This window comes from Varroa destructor, unplaced genomic scaffold (genome assembly GCF_002443255.2).
Source record: "Varroa destructor unplaced genomic scaffold, Vdes_3.0 BEIS01000001.1, whole genome shotgun sequence".
Taxonomy (NCBI): Eukaryota; Metazoa; Arthropoda; class Arachnida; order Mesostigmata; family Varroidae; genus Varroa; species Varroa destructor.
The window spans coordinates 37,491,433-37,516,278 of NW_019211454.1; the positions used below are offsets into that span (position 1 = coordinate 37,491,433).

The 24,846-nt window shown below is 46.1% G+C and overlaps 1 protein-coding gene and 1 long non-coding RNA gene across 14 annotated transcripts in view; one reads left to right on the forward strand and one right to left on the reverse strand.

Moving 5' to 3' along the window:
• The first annotated feature begins 3,160 nt into the window (after window positions 1-3,160).
• Window positions 3,161-24,846, forward strand: part of LOC111243562 (calcium/calmodulin-dependent protein kinase type II alpha chain-like) — a 71,834-nt gene continuing 50,148 nt past the window's right edge. For 2 of the 13 annotated variants that reach the window (XM_086977443.1, XM_086977445.1), the window contains exon 1: window positions 3,294-8,142. In XM_086977443.1, the coding sequence (XP_086833569.1) occupies window positions 8,118-8,142 (25 nt within the window). In that variant the 5' untranslated portion in view covers window positions 3,294-8,117. Of the gene's footprint in view, window positions 8,143-14,761; window positions 15,249-24,846 lie in introns of those variants that run through there. The other 11 variants (XM_086977444.1, XM_086977446.1, XM_086977447.1 and 8 more) reach the window with 11 other exon arrangements.
• On the reverse strand, window positions 18,277-21,770 carry LOC147758604 (uncharacterized). Its single transcript, XR_015319155.1, has 3 exons — window positions 21,283-21,770; window positions 18,681-18,862; window positions 18,277-18,503 (listed from the first exon to the last, which is right to left on the reverse strand). It is a non-coding gene; the product is annotated as an uncharacterized LOC147758604 (long non-coding RNA).

Below are 24,846 nucleotides of genomic sequence, written 5' to 3' on the forward strand. Positions count from 1 at the left end.
AGCTGACCCGAATCATCTATGACGAACGTTATTAGGTTTAGTCAGAGCGCCCAACTCGAAATAACTGATTTTCGTCTCTAGTAGCTTAAGCCTGTTTGGCTTGACACTGGTTCTCCTTATAAGGTAAAGGAAGAAGGTTACCGTATTTTGCGAGCTTAGTTATAAGTTACACGAAATAAACTGACGCTGCTTTAAATCAACTCACAATTAAATATGGAACAGACAAATACTTGCAAAGATGCTCAATTATGAATTATATTAACTATTTAAAAAGCTTCATAGTATAAAAATTGGAAACCCAAAAGGTTAAATCGGTAGCAGATGGAAAAAAGTAAGTTATTTCTCTAGCGGCTTCGATTTTTGATAATATGAAGCTTTTTTAAAGATATAGTAAAATGTTTATAATCGTACATCTTTGGAACCAATTGTTTGTTCGATATTCAGTTGTGAGTTTACTCATTAATTTCTCGAGCTTTGCGATTATAACGTCCACGATTTGTAACTAACTATGCAAAATGTGCTAGCTGCCTCCCTTTACCTTACAGTGATATTTACACCTTAGTTTTTGCGATTTAATTAGGATGCTTATAGTTATCAAGGTTTATTAAAAAAAAATTGAGGACTCTTCTTTACCCTATCCTTAGTCCTTCAGGGAGATTGTCGATCATTGTCGTTATAATCAAGACGCGCTATCACGTTAAGGTGTTCGAAAGCACACACTGAAAATGATGGCGAAGGGAAGTTAAAAAGTTCTCGTTGTTACATTGAACACTCACATTTCGTCTGTGGTCAACTTTTAAAAATTTGCATCTTTCTGAGAATTGTGGCTATGTTCGTTAGGAAACTTAATTATAAGTCAGATCCAAATAGAAGTATAATTGTGCCTCAAATACAAATCAATACGTAAACGAAAAACCGCGCGCATTGCATGCAGTCCTACATTGCACCCAAATTCACGCTCTAATTCAGCATCATTTACTGTTTTCTCTTTGGTAAGCCGCCACAATTAGCGCTGTCGTTCTGTCGTCTGCTAAGCGGAGAGCAATCAAGTTTGTCATTCGTCGCACGAGACGCAAGTAGACGTTTGGACAATACAAATAAACCGAAGAGGCCGACATCTGATTGTCACTACGCTGTCTTTCTATCTACTATCAACTGTAGTTTATTGTGTGTTTACAAGATTCTAGGAGATCTGTATAATGAGACAAGCCACGTCCTTGGAAGCCCACCTGGCCAGCCATCAGCATTACGTCTAGCAGCGTGGGACGCCCGTAAAGCCGCCGCTTGCTACCGCAAGCATTGTTGTCACCGTCAAGCAGGCCGTTGCTGTGCGACGTTTTCACTGCGCTCCCCACTCCAGTCGCTTGTCTGGAGCGATTCAATCTGACCGGCCTTGCCTGGTTGCCCTACGCCGGTCGACTGACCCTACTCTGCCTATCGGTGATGGTTGTCCGCGATGTAGGGCCTAATACACCAAACCTCCGCTCGTTATTCGCACTCTGACATTCACGAGCGTACTCTCAACGATGCTCGTAGCTGTGGTGCTCGCGGCGCAAATAGGGCTGTTGAGATCATTGTGGTAAGGGTCAGATAAGGGCAAGGGCTGCTAATAACGATGCTGGCAAGGAGAGAAAGACGCACCAGGGGAAAGGGTGCAAGTGATGCTGCACACCCGCACGCACCCCTTGTTGAGGGTCTGTTGTCACGGGCTGGGAAGGATGTAAAGACTACTGCGGCCTGCTACCAACCACTGTGATTTGCTGCCGCCGCAGTGTACGTTGCTGCCATTCGGTTCTGTTATGCTGCGATGCGCCACGGCCGCGAGAGGGCGTCCACTGCGTCAACTAAGCAGCAAAGTAGATAGATGAGTGAGGGTGCTTGCCTAGCTGTTAGTGGTGCGCGGATCGGCAGCCAGGCGATGCAATGGTGGCAACAGCACTTACTGTGCGGCAATCCTGCGCGAGTGGAGGGGAGGAAGAGAAGCTCTGAACGCTCTCCCGTATGCGAGCTCCGTCCGCTCCCCTCGTCTGTTCCTATCATTCCACTGTATAATATACGAATACAAAATATATTTACACAAGTAGCACACCGGTTCGACAGTACAAAGAGTAAATATGGTTGGCTGGCTGGTGAGCGAGCGAACGAACGAACGGCCGGCTGGCCGACCGACCGACCGATCAACCGATAGGGAGGGTAGGAGCTACTACAGGTTCCCTGGACAGCAATAGCAGCCAAAGGGGAGAGGGCCAATAAAAACAGCAACTCTTAGCTCAAAAGCGCACAGCATCGTCGTGGGCGCCTGACATTAGCACCACCAGTACCCATTCGCCCCGCAGACGCAGAACGGGCGGGCCAGATCCAAAGGGCATGAACAGCAGCACAGATAACCTTTATGGACGTTTGGGCTAGGGGGAGAGGTAAGCTAACTCAGGGTCCTATAGCAGAACAATCAGCAGCACTCACATCTCTTTTTCTCCCTCTTTGTGTTTCTCTGTACCGGCTTAGACGACAACGGGTCACAGACGCCGCAGCCGCAGTGCGTGTGTTTGTGTACGTGTGGGGGCGTTTGTATGTGACCGGAATGGAAGTGTGGTTGAATGCTACTCTATGTGTGAATCTATATATGTCGGTCTGTGCGTTTGTCTGACCGTGTGTAGCGTGTGAGCGAGAGAAACAGAGCGTGGGTACTGCCTAGATGCAGCGAGCTGGTTCCAGCCGTTGCATTGGACCGTTTTCATTGTAGCCGTCTCTATATGCCTGTATATGCGTGTGAGTGTGTGTACGTGTGCGTATTCAACTCAGGCTGTGTACGACTGCTGAAATATATGCTGGCGTACAGTGGTAGAGTGGCGGCAGCGTCGTCGCCATCACCGCCTAAAGACGCAGCACCACGGTAGAGGCTCTGACAAAAGGAGCGTGCGATCGAACCAACGAAACGAGCGTCAGCGCGCGCAGTCAACGGTGATGGTGGCGCCTGGCCGCTGCTACTACCGCTGCTGCTGCTGCTACTACTACTACTACTACTACTACTGAGTTTTCCGTTGTGCCGTGCTGTTAAGACGTCTGAGGGTGACGTTGGGAGGAGGCCACTGCCGTTGCTGACTAGAGTAGCTCAGCTATGAGTGTTGTGCTTGGCTGGCTGCTGCCGCTGCTTATGGTAGTGGTATGATGGCAATAGGGTCGACAATAGCACAACAGCGGATGTGCGAGTAATAGGAGGCCGCGAAGAGCAGCACAGCGTAGAATGCTCGCTGGGCAACAGCCAGGTAAAAGCAGTGGCCGCCCGTCGAAGTGGAAGCTGCTATTTAGCAAGGCAGGCAGACAAAAGGAAAGTGGGTGAGCGAGTACAGCGCCCTGGCCGATGCTGTTGTGACGGCAGCTTTCACAGCAAGTAGCAGCCCAACAGCCCAGTCTGCTCGCAGCATCTCCGCCGCAGCAGCAGCACGAGTCGTTGGGTAAGCATAACAAGATAAAAGAGTGAACATACAAAGAATTAGTCAACTTTAGCCTGCCCGAACCAGTGATACAGAAAACATAAACTGCAGCAATAACAGCAACGGCGGCGGCAAGAGGGAAAGACAACGATGTCCACCGCCTAACCGACAGATAGACAGACAGACAGAGCCAGTAACAAAGGAAACACCGAGTTCACTGCTACAGGCAGTGCACAGTGTCACCACAACAACAGCGGGCCAATGCAAACGAACATCGAGATGCTATTGCTGTTTCTTTTTCTATTGCTGCAGTAGCATCGGACGGAAATAGCACCAAGGGCTGCTGTTAGTATTCGTGGTCGTGGACAGCAACGACGACTGGACAGATTTCAGCAACCCTCAACCACCCTCACCTAACCGGCCAACGTGGTGAGCAGCCCACCCCCACCGATTCTGCGCGGTAGTAGGAACAAAATGCTGCTGCTGCTGCTGCTGTTGCAGCATTGCGGGCAGACAGGCGGGCAGAGAAGGAAGGAAAACGAGAGGCTGGCAAGAGAGAGGGCAGCCATTCTCTAGTGGCCGCCGTGATGGTGGTAGTAGGGCTGGTGCTGCGAGAGTGAGAGAAACAGCACGAAAATAAGCTGAGAACGACGGGCGGATTAACTGACCGACAGACTGAGATCTCCCAGCAACGACGATGTCGTTTGAGCTGCTCGACGGCTAGATACTCTGCAAATAATATAGTAGCGGCAGCAGCACTAGCAGCCGTGAGTTGGTACCTGCCGTGAACTGAGTGAGTGGAAACAGGCGGCGGGCACCGACTGGCATCCACCTGCGTGCGTGCGACAGACAGCAGCAGCAGCAGCAGCAGCAATAAAAACAGTAAGAAATGTCGATGGAGTCAGTAGCGATGATGTGTTATTAAATAGACAGAATCAGCGAACGCAGAGCAACAGCAGCTGAAGTGGTGAGACTGCAGCAGGGGCAACTGTGCTTGCAGTGGTGATAGTGCTGCTGGTGATAGAAAAAGTAGAAGCAAGACTGTTGCAGCAGGCGCGAACCATCGATAGACGAAACTGATTGAAGAATTTGACTCGACTCTGCAAGAGCAACGGACGCCCGACTTCGATGTTTCGTCGCATCTGCCAACAGACGAAGAAAGGCAAGCAAGTTAGCTGGAAACAGTCAGCTAGGCTTGCTTACCGATACAGAGACAAGCTGTACACGCGCGAATGCACATACACACACGCACATTTATACACAAACAGGTCGACAGACAGACAGGCAGTCGTCATATTCTGTGTGTATCCTTGCACAGGCTACAATTGAAGCAAACTGGCCACAGCAGCATTACCAGCACGAGCTGAGAGTTAGGATCTAACAGACGTTTGTTACTCAGCGAAAGCTGATTACGACGCGCTTGTTCGCCACTCACAAACAAACTGTAGCCTACCAGTTAGCAATAGCAACAACAGTCATCCTAGTCCTGCGCTCTACCGAGTGGATCATCTATATAGTGTTTCCGCAGTTTCCTTGCGACGGTCCGCTGCTGCATGAAACGAAGACAGACAGATAGGCAGAATGTATGTAGCTGCTGAATCCCTACCAAAAGCCCAGAAGGTCGCAAGTCACAAAATAAGAGCTTGAGGCTCGAACCAGCTCGAAAGCACCGCACCAGTAGCATCGTCGTGGTGTACTCATGTCGCCAGTACAGAGCCTGTGCGAGCTGCGTGGTGCTGCCCTTTCTATATGAGTGAGTTCTAGTGCAGGCGACGACAACGGCGGACCGGTGAACAAGGCCCTACCAGACAACGACAACGGCACGAGGAGTAGCAACCAAATAACGGACAACGGCAAGCTTTAGGACGAGCCACAGTCGCAGGCAAGCAGGACAACGACCAGATCTAGTAGCATACCCGCGAATGCAGGTCAGCACACAGGTACACTTAGACACACAACGACAGTGCGCATTGTCTCGCTGAGTGAGTCTCTTTTGCGGTGGTGCGAGTGCGTCTGTCTGTGCTAGGCCACTCAGAAAGACGAGATTTTGGAGGACGACTCAGCAGCGAAAGACGACGACGACGGTGGCGGCGGTGGTGGCGGCGACACCAACAGCCCGCGCCTGCTCGCGCTCTTTTTTAGCATCTTGGTGTGTGCGCGCTATTTTTCTACAGCCACTGCCAGCAGCACGGCATACACAGTCACTACAGCTGCCACTGATATATTGTGGCAACGCTTGGATGCAGCAGCGGTATAGATAAAGCGGCAATACCAGTGGTAGTAGCAGTAGTGGAAGCTGGTTGCCTGTGCAGAGGGCATCGAGTAGTTGAGAGAAGGCGACAGAGAAGGGCAAACGAGGTAGAGAAAGAGAGAGAACAGCGGAAGCAGCACCGAGGCAACAACCTACGGTGGCCGTGTGCTTACGGAATGGCCGGACCGAACAACGGCGCACTGAGTCTAGGCCAGCGCCTAAGCGCTGCCTCCAGCCTGAGCTGAGTGCGTGTTCTCTTCTGATCGAGAAGGGTCCCTGCTCGGCTGTTTGCAGTGTGCCACAACTGCAGTGGTGGTACTAGCCGCGGCAACGGCAGGACAAGCCGCTACTACCAACTAGTGCTTGCGTGCGTGCGTGCATGCATAACAATAAAGCATCGGGTAGAGTAACTAGCACCTCGTCCAGTTAGTGGCCATCCAGTTGTTCATCCAGCTGGCCAGCGCACCAAGCAATAACGAATCCCAAAAGACTGGGCTTTGTGCGGGCCGCTGGAAGTCACTGTGGCCTTTGTAGTGCACAATCGTGCGCACCGTGATAGCTACAACAAGGGCATGTGGGCTGGTGTTGGGCATCAAAGACAGCGAGTGCTTCTTTTCCCCCCGCTTTCGGTCGGCACAACGCCAGCAGAAAAAGACAAACTGTCCGAGCAAGAAAAACTGAAGCAGCAAGATTGAAGCCATCCTACCCCCCCCCCCCCCCCAACACTCGACATCGTGGGGTGGTTAGTATAATTAATAACAGCATCCAGAAGCACAATAAGCTACAGCGTAAGTGCGTTGGGCGCTTGGAGAGCTTAAAAAACGCGTGGAAATTGACGACGGCAATAACAATAATACAATATTATTCAGTGGATGTCGGTCAGCCAGGTTTCTCTCCTACTGTGTTATTGTGTTGAGTGTGTGGGTGCGTATGATTGTATCTGGTCAGAGCGCGCGGTGCGACTCCATGCAACGAAACATCGGCTGGGGCGGTGGCATCGTAATAGAAGGCGAATCGCCGATGGACGATAGCTTCCCCGTTTAGCCACAATTGACGACACGTTGTCGGCAGCGTTGTGTTATTGCTTTTGTAGTAGTTGTTTTCGTTGACAGGATCTTGACATCGAGTGCAAAAGGAACGAGACAAAGACAAAGAAAATGACATTCAATTAAGTAGTGTGCGTCAAACGCGAGACACAGAGAAAAGACGAGCCTGACTTAGAAATCGTTCAGCCCGAACGCGCTAACTCGAGACTGGCACTAGTTTGGAGATGGTAGGACAATGGCGTGCGCCTATTTGTGGCTGACCACCAACTAATTCAAACCGGAACACTGCTTCTCTTCTACAAGCAGATAGGATAATAGTCACAGCCATATGCGAAGACCGACGCGAAGTTCAACACACGAATCCGTTTGAAGCAGATATCGCTCTTACCAATGGCTACGTTCTCGTCTGTCACCCTACACGTCTCCTACGCTACGCAGACAAAACGAAAGGCTCAGTTTTTAAGCTGAGTGCGAAAATCGACGATTACAGCAGTTAACAATCAGCAGTGGCAGCAGCAGCAGCAGCAGCACATACATACGTATGCGGCATGATGGGCTAGTATTAATTGGTCGCGAAACGCCTATTTGAGGACGCGAGACGAGGCCGAATAGGTAGAGAAAGAAACACAGCTGGCATCGCAGTCTATCGTGTAACGATCAATATCTGCACAATCAGACACGAGACCACCAGTCGCAAATTGCGTTCGTTGCAGAATCAGAAATTATTCTATAGCTCGTTAGTCTGAGAAGCGGCTGCGATTACGACATTGCCTGTGGGCTTTGCTATATCAGCCGCCAGGTGAGAACGTGCGTGTCAGAGTGCGAAAGAGTCGTGTACAGGACCCGAGACGAGAATTATACATGATCGCACCGCACTAAACAACGACGACGACGACGACAACGATTCGTGTTTGTGGTTAACAAGTCAGCCGTCGCTGGCAGCAGCGGCTGGAGAACCATCACCTAGTACTCACAGTAGAGTAGTGCTGGTGTGTACGAAGCCACTAACAGCGCGCATAGCGACCGCTTTTGCGACAGCAGCGACAACACGACAATACCACCACAGCGTTGCCTCGAGAGTGGCCCCCTGCCCCATTGCGGCCATCAGGACGGCGCCGTCGCTGGCCACGACAACAACAACAACAACATCGGAAGCTTAGCTCAAGCAACAGTAATAACAGCAGCGGCTACAGAAGCTAAAGCAGGAACAGTTTCCAAGCTAATCGTATAGAACTTCTAGTCGTCGGCAGCGGCAGATTGTAATAGAATAGTTTTATAGCAGAAAACGTTCGGCATAACGAGTGGAATAGAAGGCGGCACGAAGTGCCTGGTGCAGTGCAGCCATGGCCGCGCCACCCACACCAACGACGCGGTTCAGTGATAACTATGAACTTAAGGAGGAACTTGGAAAGTAAGTTCACGTAATGTGTAATAGTACGATATATGCATACTTACATCTTGCCATCTTGCACATCGGTATGTAGAAAGCTATTGTAGAAAACGTGGTTTTGAAACAAAAAGCTGGCTTGATGCAACGAGCAGCATGTGGTAATTCATTGAAAAACAGATAGGTTAATAGCTGGTTCGTTTATAGCGGAAAGAGCCCCAGATTGCCAATACAAGCCCCGCTTGCTGAAGCTTGCCTAAAAGGCATGAGAGTCAAATTGTATAAAATAAACCAACCTTTTTCGTAAGCTGTTGAAACCCCCTAAACCCTGACATTACAGACTGCTAGGTGCGCTGTGGTTTATCTCTGAATGGCAGAAATTCGTATTCCACTGTCTTCTCATGGGCGCTAACAATCAGCGTTGTTTGATATACGCGGATGCAAATCTGGCTGACGGAGCGCAAACTGACTGGCTGTACGCATCATTGCTTTCTTGTCGCACAAAAGAAACAAAGAGTCAAGACACTACCGAGTCGAGTCTAGAATTGTCGCGTCAGCGGAGTGTAGAGAAGCTCGTGCACGACGCTGCGATAATTGAAACTTCGGAACAGCCATACTTTTAATTAGGCCTCGGTTGTGTCTGTTAGTAGCAGTGGTACGATCCATTCTAAGGCAGACGCATACGTACGTTTTGTCGAAGTTTATTTGTATAAACATCTCATATAATTAGGTAGAGCCTGCCTTTTACTAGTCTAGTATACGATCTCCTTTATTCATTCAGAAGCATCTTCTTAGCATCTTTTTCAAGGGATCTAACAGTAATTCTGTGTATATATATATATATATATATATATATATATATATATATGTGTGCGTAGTGTCAGTCTGTAAATGTCGTTACTTACGGCTAAACGCTTATCTATAGATAAAGCTGGTGAATAATTTTGTAGAATTTTTATATCCGGAAGTTTATTATTATTAACTTGCTAGTTAATTAAGCTTGTCTTTAGCACGAAACGCGTGCGTTTCTTCTAACGCTTGAATCCAAGAAACCACTGCATCATCGCGAGGATACATAGATATAGGTACCAAAATATATTTTAGCCACCAATAGAGTTCTTAATAGAGTATTAGTGAAATTATTAGGATATCCTTACTAATATTTAGTTTATAAGAACGTAGGCATAGTAAGCATTTCGAACATGGCAGGGTCCCTGCTTTAAATATGGAACCTGCTTAATTTCTCTAGTATCATTAGACGCTTTAAAACTGATACGTAGCGCGAAGGCGTCTGTAGAGCGGTCGACTTTTGTGTAATTCCACATTCAAACGTAGGCCTGAGACGGCAGTCCTTAAATCTGCACAACGCTCTTTGTGCTGGCATAAGCTTGCATTAAAAATATCGAAATCCTTTTTGGCTGTGGAGTGAATACTAGTGTTTTTCCTAGCTGCTAACGGCGCCTCCTCCAGACAAAACAGATCAGGTATCTCTACCAAATCACTGAAAAGGCGGATATAGTGATTATACACAGATGAACTTCCTTATAATTCGTGCTTTCATCGTTGAGTCATTCATCTGCCGCAAGGTTAGTTAACTTGTCTGCTCGACCCAGCATTTGCATGCTTGTCCTGTACAAATATTGGGTTTGTTAAATCGTGGTTCACTCTATATGCATCATAATATGGTGCATAGAAATTCTGTCTATGCGACAGTCTTCACATTCTGTTTGACGGTGTACGTTTAGCCCAGCACTTTTCCGCTGTCGACTGTCGTTCGCTCGTTGCGAAATCCCTAACCTGCGAAGTAATTTCTTTTCGAATAGTGGCCGTCTTCCAGCCACCGGTTGGTTTTCTGCATGAGCTGTAAACACTTCAAAAGTGTTCTTTGATATGTTTTGGTCTACGGACAATTTCGCGTTGCTCATATGCTTCACAAAAACCATTAGCAGCAGCAGCAGCAGCTTCCGAGCCGCAATCAGATGCGACAGATCTAAATGATGGCAGCCACAGCAGCAGTAGCGCCTCAAGACTGTCTGCGTAGCCAGGCGACGACCCGCTGGCGCTCGGTCAGGTGCATCGGCTGGCTCGAACTACCGTGGCTACAAGGAAATGTTTCTTTGACGGAAACAGGAACGGTAGCAGCCAGCCTTCGTTGACTTCGGAACAAATTCCTTGCCTAGCTGCCCGTATTAATCACCAAAACAAACACACAACACATACACATACACGTATACATGCACAGTCATTTGATAGACGGACAGGTAGGTGGAGGCAATATGGACGCGTGGTCGTCGTTATTCACAGCGCCACTTGGTGTTTTTCGCACAGATCGTTCATGAAATGTTATTCGTCGGAAGATTAGTGTAAAAGATTTTCTATGAAAATTGTGTGTGTTTCTCGCAGTTTAACGAAACGAATTTCCGGCAAGAGGGGACACAAAATAATATTATAACAGTTAAATGGAATGAAATGCTAGGCACAGGGAGAAGCAGGTGGAAATAGAACTAGTAGTAATACAAAAGTAGCACAAGGTTCAATACGTATGTGCTGGGTAGTTCCGGTACACCTTGCCGGACAAAGACATAGGACGACTGATGGCCATAAATTTGTGTTGCGTTGACGCGACGGTCGTTATGTAGCGTCTGGCAGTTACTACATCCTTTACCGATGCAACAATCACGTTGCAAAATGCTATGGAACGTCGATTGATCTCAAGCTTTTGCAAAAGCCAAAAATTGAGTGTGTAGACAGAACGAGGGACATGAAGAGAGAGAGAGAGAGGAGAGAGTCGAGATATGACTCTAGTGGCTAGAAACAACCTCCGTCAGAGAGGTTTGTGGCGGCCGCAGTGGTGATGTCGGCATAGCTCTTTCTGCCGTTGTTACTTGTTGGTCAGCTGGCCAATAACGTAGACATATTCGCAAATAGCAAGTAGTCACTCGGGCGAGACTAGGAACTAGCTGGTAAGCGATCTCCAACATACCGTTAATGGCCGAGAAGCTTCGAAAGCTGCAGGAACTCACATAACATCTTAGCAAATTGACTGCTGCTGCTGCTGCTGCTGTTGTTGTCACCGAGAGCAATTGAGTACTTCCAACGGCTGCACATCGACAGAGACTCAGCGCAACGACCAACATTAGCAAAATTAGTACAGAGACGTCAACTCTGCTTTGCCATACTGCCGCAGCGGCTGTATCGCACGACGCTGCTGGAGGCGTCCTGCGACCGTCGGCAGACAAAAACCTCTTCGAAAACGAAGTGCCGAACTGAGAACAAAGCTAAAAAGTACAATGTTTATACTTAAAACGTGTATCTTGCGTGCGTATATATATGTGCGTGAGGGTGAAGCCCAATGTACTTCGATATAGGAGGGGCTATTGAGCAATGCATACTCAGATCTTAACTATGATGTATAACATTTTCTACAGTAACTACGTGCTATATAAATGGAAACGTAAATCGCGAAACCGAAATGTAATGTTTTTCTTTTTCTATGATATACGGTATCAATGATGTTTCTACCGGCTCCCTGCTAATAGAATTGATAATATAGAAAAAAAAAAAATAGAGATACTTTCAATGGTGGTTTGGCGATTCATCGTCTCAACGCAGTGAAGGCACGTGATAAAATTTGAAGAAACACCTCTGTGGCATTCAGATAACGAATTGTCTATTTACGGTTTGTTTTCTTAGATTTCTAGTTTTTTACAATGTCGCGGCTGTATATTGGCATACTATTGCGACCAGAATAATGGCTAACCATGTTGCACATTGTCCCATGGGAAACCTGTACAGATCGGTTAGAAAGTGTTACACACAAGTGAATTCAATAGGAATCTCGCAACGTTACATGTAGATGTTATCAGTAGATGTTAATAAGACAACTAAAACTTTTAGCCCATCTTATAAAAGCGTAATTACATAGGGTTGATTACGCAACGCGTTACATATAATAAATAAATTTGGCATAGTTGTAAACTTCAGCACCAGTAACATGTGTTAGGGAAAATAACGAAAACTTACGATAGACACTGGCTAACTGGTCCCACAAACGCATGAGATACAGTAATTTTGGAACTTCGCAATAGCAAATTTTGATGAAGGCACTTAAAGCCTATTCGAAAAAGTTCGGTTTATAAAAATGTCCATTTTATCACACAGAATGAATCATCGCGGCATTCACCCTCAAAAAGAAAGGTGACATCAAAACCGTTACTTAACTGCTAAGCAGGCTAATGTTCAATGGAGTCCACGTTTGATATCTACCTCTCAAGCCTTTGCTTAGGATTACCCCTCTAATAAAAAGGCATCCGGCTTAACGGCGTCCCTCCTGTTAAGCCGTCCGCATAAACTGGATTACGGTTGCGTAATGAAAGTTTCGTCCAGCTCAACTCGATCCGAAGTACGTACCCGGCCGTTCCTTCTTGTTCAGTTTTACCTGCTACAAGTTTTTCTCATGAACTAGAGTCACAGCAAAGCATTCTTCTAAAGTTGCTGCACACGTATGCACGTCGTATGCTTACGCTGATTGTGCTGCTGTGCAGATGAATCACATTTAATCAGTAGTTTGTGCTTCATAACTCAACCGATGCTAAGCAACGGTGCTAGTATACCCTGTTCAACGAGTATCGTCGGCGCTGACATATCCGGGGGGGTTCATTTTGTTCGTGATTAATAACGCCTACGTTTTCGTATGTAGAACTAGCGTACTTTCGTTAGCAGCGGCTGGACTATAATCTAATACAAAGTAGTGCAGGCTGCTGATTTGTTTGTCTCCTTTGGATTGTTTCCTTTCAAGTACGAGCTGTGTATCTCTATCCCTTCCGCTTTTTTAGCTATCAGGAAAAGTAAGCGAGTACATTGTGCATACTGTTCAAACGACACGATGAATGACGAATGGGTTTGAAGGAGAATGGACTCCGGCAGAAAGGGGAAAACATTATGGACCAACAACCAACAAGTTGAACCATTCAGCGTCTCACGTAGGCTAGACATAGGCGCGGTGTGCAGACTAGACATACCGTTCTAGCTTAGAGTACTACTAGTACCGATGATGATGACGATGATGATGAAATCGATGGTCATAAACATTATGTTACAATCCATAAGCATGGCATCTTATGAGAAGAAACGAACTTTTCACGGTGCTGATTAACTGCAATGCAGTTACTGCAAATGCCGTTCCGGCAGAGAGAACTCGCGGTGCAGCGATAAAGTAACATAGCGTAAATAACTGCCTTCTATGGGCCTCTAAGAAAACACTTACGGGCTCCGCCACTTCGCCGAAAGCTGACAGATTCAACCTGGTAAACTTTTCAGGCTTATCGGGTCTCGCAAAGATTTCGAACGAGGGTTCCGAAGCCGCTGTACATATGTCAGCAAAATACCCTAGAGGCATAGCTCCCACAGTTGCTCCGGAAATTCGGTTTCATACATGTCACTGACAGTTAATAAACCAGTGAAGTTGTACGATGTATTTGTCATCTATGTCGGCTACAACGCTAGCTCCGCAATGGACTAACGACTGTTTTTGGGGTCAAACAAACGAATGTATATGGTCAAGTCAAACAACTTTGAGAACCAGTCATGAGCCCTAACACTCCATGCTTTGCTTATGCCATTACTTTCCAGTTCGTAGGCTGAATTGGCACTGGTGCCACCAGTACCGCCACCCCGCAGTTGGCCTTTAGCCCTTTGTGGTTGGACTACGTGAGTTGCTACTGAGACATCCAGAGTACGCAGGTACCCAGTTAGCCAGCAGCTAGCTAGCTGAGTTTGGCGACACGTAGATTATTTCCTGTCGAAGTCCTGTCGCCGTGGTCGTTTTTGTATGCCAGACGCGCCTACTTGACGCGTCTGCCCGTTCAATCAAGCAAGCGCCCCTTCCGCTCTGTGTACTGCTTGCTTACAGGTACCAGTTTGCCGGCAAGTTTCGAAGCTAGCTTTGGGCTACTTACAGGGTCCCAGAGCTTTGCAGCGTTGCTTCCTGAGCGGCAGTAGCGGCAGCTGGTAAGCAATCGGAGAGGAGAACCCAAAGTCCTTTGGCCCATGACCCTCCGGCCCCTATCTTAGGCCTCTCCTTAATCACTAATCCATAACCAACACCCGAACAACCCCACTGGGGCATACTTTATTTACACATTCCTTTTTCTTCTTCTCCTTCTCTTCCTCCTATTCCTGACCTTTCCGAACTTACTGTTGCCTGCAGCAGGCATGCGGGCGACGACAACAGCAACAGCACTGCCAGAAAGTCGTCATTGTAAGTTGCTGCCGCCTGCAGTTTGCCTCAATCTTCCTAATGGGTGCGTAAAGCGCCTGCATATTTGCCATAATGAAAGTTCGCCTGGGCTTCACTTGGTTTGGCCTCATCGCTCAATGATGGCTGAGGTGCCGCTCGTCGCACAAACGCGTAACCCGTAGTTCTAGTCAAGTTTCCCTTGACTGCTTGCGGACCGGTTCTGCTCTCGTAAGCAAGAATCATGCTCTGTTTTCGCTGGGAGCCTCAGACCCTCTATAAAGGCCTTCCTACGGGTAGTTGCCTCTCCAATAGCCACGTGACTCTCAACCGCCTTTCCCATGCTTACAGCTACCACGGCCGTCGCCGTCTTGTCTACACGTCTCTTATGAAACGCGCAGTTTCGATGGCCACGAAAACGAGAATGCCACCGACAAACATATGCATATGTTTATGTGCGCGTGTATGGGTGTCTATATGTGGATGTGTGTGTGTCTATGAATACCCCTGTTCACAACCACCAAGTCGCTTCTCCATCTTCCCTCTTTCTTCCAAGTCTCGCCCGTGTAGATCCTGCGGACGAATATACCTTTTAACCGACCACCACTAGCAATAGTTTGTTAGGTTCGATAGCCAACACGCAATACCAGCTAGTGAGCCAAAAAGTAGATGGCCACGCTTACGAATAGTAGCGGTGGCGTCGCATATGGATTATTCATGAATTGGAGTACGAACGAAAAGACGAACGGTCGTCAGACTACTAGAAGTAGTAGCTTGGATCTCTCTCTTACGTTCTATCTGCTACAGACCAGACGGGGTCCCAACTGGCTACCGCTACAGCTGGTCACTATTTATCTTTGGATGAAGTAATCGTTCTTGTCAAAGCTAGTCCGTTGTAAGTATTCTTCTCCCATATCTAAAGTCAAAGTCTTGTACATTCGGCAAAAATCATATGCGTATTCTTATTATACTTTTGTCAAACATTAATTAATAAATGTATTCCCAATTATCCGTCATATTTACGTTAAAACTCATCAGTGCATCGTGCGTTGCTTACAGCTGTCGTTGATAGGTAATTGTCGTGAATTGTCATAGGTATAAGTGCGTTCAAACTAGCGACTGGTTGTGTTTGGTCAGGGCGGCAAAGAGGTAAGCGCAGCTCCTTTTAGATTTTTGTACGCGCACAGTATCCATACGTTTTCCCCATTGCTGTCATGGGAAAAATTATTTGAGGTAAACGTTTGCATCCAATCGACTGATGGCTATACAGAACACTTGATCGGCGATGTTAGAGCTGCGCCATCAACACGTGACGCATAGCGAGCTTGCGTTCAGCCTTCGCTTTAACTCATGCACCCAGCGTCTCCTCCAGAGAAACAGCAACGAAGTAACTGTGCAGGGATATTTGGAGAGATGCGTCATCAGTAAACAGTAGAACTGAGGCAACATGGCCAATCTTATGGAAGCCGATCACAAACAAGAACGCGGACGTTAGTGCCTCCGAATATCCTCTTCCACGTCCTCATCGTTCTAAACCGTAACGATAACCAGTATCAAACAGAGATTGTTGGAATCGAGTAATCAGCCCGAACATCGACGGCCGAGAGCTTCGTTCTTAAAACGATTTTTTTCTAAGTGCTATATGGGAAGCCTCATGTGCGTTATATGGTGTCTATTTGTCTCGACTTTATGCTACCATACCAGTATGTAGCGGCCAAAATCATGGCGACTACCAAATGTATAATAGACTACCATGTATAATAGAATGGCTGCCAGAAGTACAAACAGCCTTAACGGCCTCACATAGTATAAAACGATAAGATAGTTCGATCGAATCCAGCTGTTCTTTGAAGGTTTTGCGTGTATCCGCTCTGTTCATTGTCAATCTAGCGAGCAGTACAGAGGTCAGCTTATTATCCTGAAAGTTGTCACAATAATTCCGATTGGCCACCTGTGAGTTTATTGGTGTTGCATTTTTCTCTTCCGTTTTCTCTTTCTCTTGCGCGCGTCCTTGATGCTTTTACTTTCCTTTACGTCTCCCTAATTTCTGCTACTGCTGATGCTCCGTAATGAATATCGTTGCCGTGGTAGCGGCCGTGACAGTGGTGTACCTCTTTCAGGGCACAGTTTAGGTTCACTACGCGTACCTTAATTTCCGTTGAGACCAGCAAGCCTCTTTGCCGTTCAACCACGAGTGAGGCAGCTCCGCAGTCGACCAGCTAGCGATTCGTAAATCTTCAAAACCAGGCCTGCTACTAATGCTCGCGTAATGCACATCCAACTACCTAATTTGCCTGGCTGATGCTAACGACAGCTATAACCCACTGGCGGAGCATAGGAGTGGATGGGCACGCAAGCAAACAAGCGCCTCAGCAACTAAGGGAGTTAGCAGCGTTCTATCTGCTATTCTACCCTCCGCTCTGTCGACCCAGGTAACTGGCCAAAACCCTAAACGAGCCGACCCAATATGTAAGCGAGGCCTGGGTTAGTGATATCCATTGCACTCCGGCAACTGAGCAAACCTGCGCATATCGGGTGAGCGAGCCTAGGAAGCGATAGAGAATGAGTGGTGAAGCGCAAGCCAAACACTCGACACAGCTGAGCAGCCACCCACGCTATTATCATTGTTGCGTACCGATTGGCGGTTTGGAGGGTACTGCAGCTTGTACAGGGACCTACATCGTAGGCGGGGATCGATGAAGTGTACCCGCAAACAGATACCATCGGTTGCTGCTGCCAGTAGCAAGGACGCTTATCCGTTCCCTTGTCTGCCCTTTAAATCATTGCCCGGTTCATTCGTTCGCTGGCTATTCGCTGCTGAGCATTGTCGCTTCTCCCGTCACCGTCTCTCTCTCCGCTTACGCCTACGCTAAATCAATTTCATCAATATCCTGTAACTAACAACCTTATTGCCATAGTCTTCACTGCTTTTATTCTATGACTCGCTCGATTATATGAGTTTATACTTTGCAAATGACAATGTACACGTTTTTGAATCTAGCGGCTACTAGTACTGCTGACGACACTGTTACCGTGGTTGGTACAATCAGCTACCGGTACTCCATACTGCTACGACCACCACTATTTCGATTGCACTTACTCATGTTCCAAAAATAAAGTTATTGCTGCTAATAACAACGAGGCGCGCAGAGCCAATTAGTATATAAATGTAAAAGAAAAGTAAAAGATTCAGATAACTGATACCATCCATGTCCACACAAAAGACCATTCGACATAACTGGACAGCATCTCTTATTGTAATTTCATTCATGCCTTTTTCTGATGTCAGCTAAATGCTATCTAATGAAATGGCAGAAACGTATTCCAAATCAACGGACGGTATCGGTAGTCGATTGAGAAAACATACTGCACAATGTCTGTTCCTAGCTAGAGAAGGCTATGATATTTCTCGCTCACCTTGTCGAAACCTTGTGATCGAAATGATACATACGATATTAGTGCGAAGACAATGGCCGCGGACCCGTTGGTTTTGCGAAATGTTCATTTCAGCAGATGTCAACACTGTATACTTTGAATTGAAATTTAAAAAATGCTTATAAAGCAGTAACCATACTAAGTAGTGTCTACTACAATGCGCGGGCTGTCTTTAATTAAAGTTCTAGCGAATAGGGGGCGCGCTCACGAACTACGTAACAACACGAATAGGTTACGAGAATAGCCTTAGCTGGATATTGGTTTTGATGATTGCGTCGCCTTATAGTGCAAGTTAACCAGTCTCCCTCTGGGATGCGCAAGGAGGCGGTCTCCCACACGCGGCTGGAAACACTATATTCCTTCCTAAAGTTTTAAGGCCTCACCATATTCAGTCAGTCCTAAAATAGCTGAATTTCAAATCATATCTCGTAAACGAAACCTTACGATCACAATCTAAGACATTGAAACAATTTATTGGCAAACCCATATTGATTTATAGTGGCTATCACATTATCGGGCGGCCATAATCACTCGTATCTTACGGTTTTACGCTCATGCCCACAAATCAATCTAGTCAATGTAGCAGCGCACGGTGTAATTTAAAGACTATTTCTTGCGCATACTCAGCGTGGTCTGAGGCACATATGTATCGGATTTTTTTACCGGCTTGCGATCGTCGATGCGGTCCTTCATCAGTGATTCACCTGTAATAAGTCTAAGGTGCAAAAATACAAATCATAAAGTGCATATTTAAAAGAAAATAGGATCCGGGCCAGGGGTTGATCCTGCTATACTGAAAGTCCTGTTCTTCCCTGTCGTAATTGGAAGCAATCGAATGAAAATGTAAGATTTACCCAAATGACGAAAATTAAGAAAAGCCCTTGGCACTTACTTTTTACAGCTCAGGGCGTGGGGGGCTGCGTTTTGAAGTATTTAACTTACGGAAATTTCCTTCGATAAAGCTAAACCCCCTTCAAGGGGCAGCCCCAAGTACGAGGCGCTTGGCCGGAATACCGAGCAGTACGTTCCGCGTCGTAAGAAAAAGGCCGAATCATTCGCGTTGTTTGCGGAACGCTTCAGTAGGGATGGCACAACGAGATTCGCGCTAATTAGAACCCATCGTAAACTTCACTTACGGGTTTAGTAACTTCCATTTTTCTAGTCTATATTTTAACGTTCAAATGTGTTATTCTATTGGTACAGTGGTGTGTTACGCACCGCTGTAATACAGCCGATTACGTTAGCGGTTAACTGTGCTCCTATGTGAGCAAGCGCGAAAAGAAGCATTTTTTTTTTCTCTCAGCACATGCGTGCATTCTTTCAAACAGTGTTAAGCTTTCTATTATTAAAGCGAGATCGTGCTTCTGTCATTCTGCTCCTTGCCTGTGTCGTCTCTTACCGTAGTAGGTCGTGGATGCTCTCCGTTTTTTAGGCTTGTCAGTTGCCTCGCCCCTTGTGTCTCTCTTTTAGTATCCCTCTTTTCTTTAGTTTGTTACTTTCATAGAACGACGCTGGACGATGGCTTATCTTGCTCAGTGGTCGCAGCATCTCTCGTAATAGGCGCCCTAGACGGTATCAATTTATCTCTAAACGTTCGGTCCATTATTTTTGTTATCATTATTCCTTTCAAATAGAGAATGAGAGTAAAGAGCTGTTCGCAAAGACCTCGTAGCCTTGTATATGACCTATTACACATACCTAACACCGAGACAATTGTCGCTCGTGGTCGTCACAGTTCAGTATGTCTGCTGAGTATTCTCGTGGGCTGCCTGTCTCCTTTCTCCATCTCTTTTTTATACGTCACAGCTTACAATTGGTTTACCATTTAGTGGGGATAGTAGCCTAGGAGGGTGAAGACATATTTCAGCCGGTCCTTGCCTCGTTCAGCCTCTAGTAGTCACTACTGGACCTCCAATTACTGCTTACTATTCTATATGTATGTAAGGCTGTCTGTTTCTGCGTCTTGCTGGCTTCAGCCTGCTCTGCTTGTTTTGTGTATGGAGCAGCTTTCACACTTCGTGTCCCAACTAGTCATGTTAATGAACTCATTCTCTGTTTGTATGCGAAGCCGGCACCGGCTCTGAGGTAGCTGAGGCGTCAGCCCTGCCAACCAGTGCACCTCTTATTCGCCCGACGGAGCCAACGAGGACTTCGGCTGGGCTCCTTCGATGTGGACTTGGACTTGCCATTCTGCTAGCTCTAGCAAAGTGCCGTCTACCGGGAACGCCGACGATCGACCATTGGGGAACGACCAACTGAGCGCTCAGCTAGTTATTAGTTAGAGTAGCAGTAGTAGCCGTGACGCACGGAGAGGTGGTTGGCAGCGGCGTGCTAGTGAAAGGAGCGCCAGCCTAAGACGATTGAGGTCCAGGTTGCGCATCTGTCTCCGGAACACGCTATCTGCCTTCGTTTTCGTCTTAGTTTTTTTAGCCCTCTACAATGTACGTCCGTAGGCACATACCGTCATGTGTGCATAGTTCGCCTAGAAACGAAAAAAGCTAGCGGCAAGGGAATGAGGGCAAAAAGACGAAGCTATGAAATGTTAGCGTAATTTGGCTTTAGGACAGAAATAAACGAGAAGAAGGTACACCTTTTCGTGTCTTAGAGGGTAATAGTTTGACTTTAGGCATTGCATTAGATCCTCGGTCCCTACTGCCATGCTGCTATCGGCTACTGTCGATACAACACTAACAGCAGAACACTGAAGCGGTCGCCTGTCGACATTTTTTTGCGGGAAGTTATCATCGGTACTGAGGTACTGCGTTGAAGTTGTGGTCTGGAGAACAACGATTATAGGAAAAATGAGCAAAGGGGTACAAGACACAAGCGGTAGCAACATTCAACTGCCTATGTGGTATAAAAGGTTTAGGCCTCTGGAATTGAAGGCTGGCCTAAGTATAGGCGAGACCTATGCTCTATGTACATGATCAAATTGAGGTATGCATAGAAGTGACGAAATTGCGGGTCCACTATGTCGGTTTCTACTTAGAAGATGCACAACGAACGTTGATTGAGAATTAGTTGTTAAACTGTTTGGCTGAACACCAGTCGTCGTCAAAGCTACGATAGTTGCCACTGCAAACATCAGCTGGCAAACAAGCACGAAAAGACAGAAAGGCACGGCTTTCCAGGCATGCGTTGTTGGCCCACTGCAGTATGAGCGAAACTAGTTATGGGGGTAGTAGCTACCAGTTACTGACAACAGAAGCACCGAATGCGTTGGCAGTTGCAAGCGCAGGCTGCGAGCTACCGGCTTCTGCCGTTAGCTCAATGGGGCATAGCTAACAGCATACTCTATCACGAACCACGGTGGTGGCAGGGCATCCGATTTTGTGTCTGCTGATTTTCCAAGAGGCTACAAGAATAGGGGCAAGTCAAGCACTACACAGACTACGACTGCTACGGTTGAAACAACATGAAGCTCCGGCTTTTCGTAATTTAGATTGGGAGTGATATACTGGGACAACGTACTCTGCTGGCTGGTACAGACTTACTATTCAATTCGTACTACCACTGGCTGTAGTAGCTGAAGCAGCAAATGTACGCAAAACACGATTCTCGAATGCTTCGTGGAAATGTAGGTGCTACCACCGGCAAATGGTGGGCCAACATGAGTGCCTCGGGGCTTCAGTTAATCGGGCTGACCCTGCAACGAACGAACAAACAAAATGGAACCAAGACCATAAGCTAGAAGAGCTCTAAAGCAAAGTAGAAAGGTGTACAATATGTGATTATGCTAATCGCCCTTATATGTATATTTTATGTTTTCGTCTGCACAGTTGAATGCATATGTAAGGATAGGCCGTCAACTGACTGTTGGACAATTGGCTTAACTTCACCAGAAAGAACAGTTTGTCACAGAATTTTATCTCGATCAAAAGACTGTGCTGTTATTTTTCATGAACATAGCTACTACTTCAATGCAATCGGAAAATTAAATGTTATAAAGAACTTGCTATTATAAAGAGTTTCACATTTTTAATATATGCCGAGAGTGTAACATTTTATGCGAGACTTTACACGTATCCAACTGCCATTTTTTTTATACGTAATAACGTAACGTAAATGGGCCTTACCAACTTGAACGGCCGCCGCGGTCGGATAACAATGACGCAATCTAAACCTTTACTATGTTCTTCTGGCGCGCATTTATGTTGCGATCTTAGATTGCTCTAATTTATCTATGTAAATCGGGCCACTGGATATGGATCGTTAGTTGATCCTTTTCAGTGATTTCTAGTTTCTGCAAATATAAGACTCGTCTGGGGCCGTCTGTGGGTCCACCGGACACGTCATGCCGCCCTTCGTGCAGCAAATGGTTTTATATAAAGGCGGTAGCCCAGTGGTCGATCACGGATCTTTATACTTTTCGATTTTACCCATTCGAAAGTTACTAGATATTAATAGTATGAAACAAGAATGAGATAAGGGACCGCCTACACCCAAAAACCACTCATAAATAAAAAAAAATCTGTCAGGATCAATGAATGCTTGTTGTATTGTAAATCACTTGTAGGTGCATGATTTTTTTTTTATTTGTATATATATTATTTTTATTGATTTTATATAATTAATAGATGCACACAATATTTCATGTACATAGCAAGACGATTCGATATTCCTCGTCTTTTCATTCTCATAGTTGTTTTCGAGTCTTGTTCTCTAGAGAATCGTTAAAAGCTTTGGCGATTTGTTTGCAAAAGTAATGTTCTCAATGCTTGAAGATAATATCACACCATACTCATATTTTTTTAAAGCAGGGAGTTTTCGATATCATACTTATGATACATCAAGCATTATTGTTTTGCATAAATAACAGAGTGTGCGAACTTTCAAGCCAACATTCAACAAATACTAGCTACCTTACGAAGTTCTATAACTATACGCCAGTCATACGTGAGTCGTACAAACAGGGAAGAGAGAACATTTGCAACGCCAGCACAAACTGGACCGTCGCTATTGTGGTATCTGCGGTGATGGATGCTGCTAAAGCCGCCAAGTTGTCTTGGCAGCTATATGCTAACGGTGTGAGGTCGAACTTAAGGAAGTATGCATTCAAAATTCTGCTGGTGTATAGCAGTAAAGTAGAAGTGACGGAACAAGCGTACAAGGGCCGCGTACGGATAAAATGAGCAAGATTCTTGTCTGTCGGAACGGCTTTAACCATCTGATATTAGGTATTTTCTCTATTTTACGTGAACGCGCACAAAGTGACAGTAGTTCGCAACTTAGAACACTGACAGCTGTTACGGCAACAGCAGGCGTCCGACGTGCCTCACTAGCCGGCTGTAACTGGAAAAACTTAATGTACTTATAACAGGCCTTTCCCCATAATGTCCACTCTCATAGCCTTCCTAGCGCACCTAGAATGACTTAAGTATACTGATGGCTAATCGATAGGTCAAATAGCCACCCTTGACGCTCCGTTCGCGCTCGGAGAAAATGGAACGTCAAGTGCTGCCTGGAGAGGCTTGGCCAGTGAAGCTCTCTTCCTGGTACCCCGACCTCCGGGGCCAAAGTCAATGTCCAATAGACGTGCGGTTGCAGATCTAAAAGGGCCAGCCAACCTGTTCTTAGAATGCAACCTGCGTGGGAGTGTATTTGTAGGAAAACATCGAATTATTCCAGCGCTCCTGTTACCGCTGCTATCGCTATCACAACAAAAGACGTACTGTACAACACTTTTCCCTTGGTCAGAGTAGAGAGGCTTTTACGCACTCTAGAATACGTAGCAGACAATGTCCAAATGGGCTGGCTTCGAGGGCGAATAAGCTCGGACATGAACGAAACATTGTTCGTTGTTGACACTCGTCGTCGGTTGGTGTGTCATACAAAATATAGTATACGAATTAGTTATTGAACATTTGGCTATGGACGTAAAACAATTCATCCGTTAGCTTATCACCTTGTTCAATGTATGTGTCATGCGGTACGTTGCCCTTAATTCTAAATAACATACAGTTGGACAATACTTGACACATGTTGATGTTCCAGGCGGACCGAGTGCATAGTTATATCTTTACATTTCATCATTAGTTATTGAACTTCTAGGATAAATAAAATAAAAAAAACGTCGAGGCAAGCAAACTTTCTATCTAGTTTCACCATATTGTCTTAGTCTAGAGGAAATTTTTACGGAGTGCCGGATTGATATGTAAGCTGTCCAGGTAATTTAGCTTTGTTGGCCAAACACTCACCAGATGAGAACGTTTATATATATTGTTTAATGGTATTGACACTCCATCTTGCCACTGTCAGCAGTGTAGGTGTCGCTACTGTTTGTCCATACGTCCAGCCCTTACATGCGCTTACGCACATGTGCAAACTTAAGACACATTATAGGACTTTTTGTAATGTCTCTGTCATTTACATCGTGTGTGCGTTTCTGTGACGTGGATAATGATCAATGCATTTCAAGCGAAACTGTTACGTGTCATAACTTTGCATCAATAGCCGTAATACATGAGTGATGGGTGAAGTGCCAATATGGCGGAAGCTAAACGAGGTTACGCCTTACATCGTTGGTGTACAGCATCAATTGCACTGATACGGAAATCCTAAAGAGAACTACAGCAGCAGTGACAAAAGCCGCTAGAGAATAAAATACCGTCTATCAGATGAACGTACTCCTAAACAAATTAATAAATACCCAAATAGCGTTTAGAAAATTATTCACTACTACTTAGAGAATCAGATACATGCTGATCGCAGGTGACGGAGGACGACGCACAATCTGCGTCAGAGCCTTTTGTGTCAATAAAGTAACAACATCGGTGGTATTGATAGTAACAGTAACCGTAAATAAAATCAAATATTGTAATTTTAATTAAAAGCGAGCGATTAAATGTCCGTGACTTGTTAGAGCGCCTTCAGTCCAGCTTGTCGTATGATCGATCATGCATATCTATAGCGTAAGATAAGAGAGAATCGTAATTTAACGGAATATGAGGAAAGCATGGAAAGTATACTTACTATATTGTGATGAATGTGAGCCTGCGATGCGCTGCCCGGCTGACAACTTGTGACTCAGGCCAGCAGGACATACGTAACCTTCATAG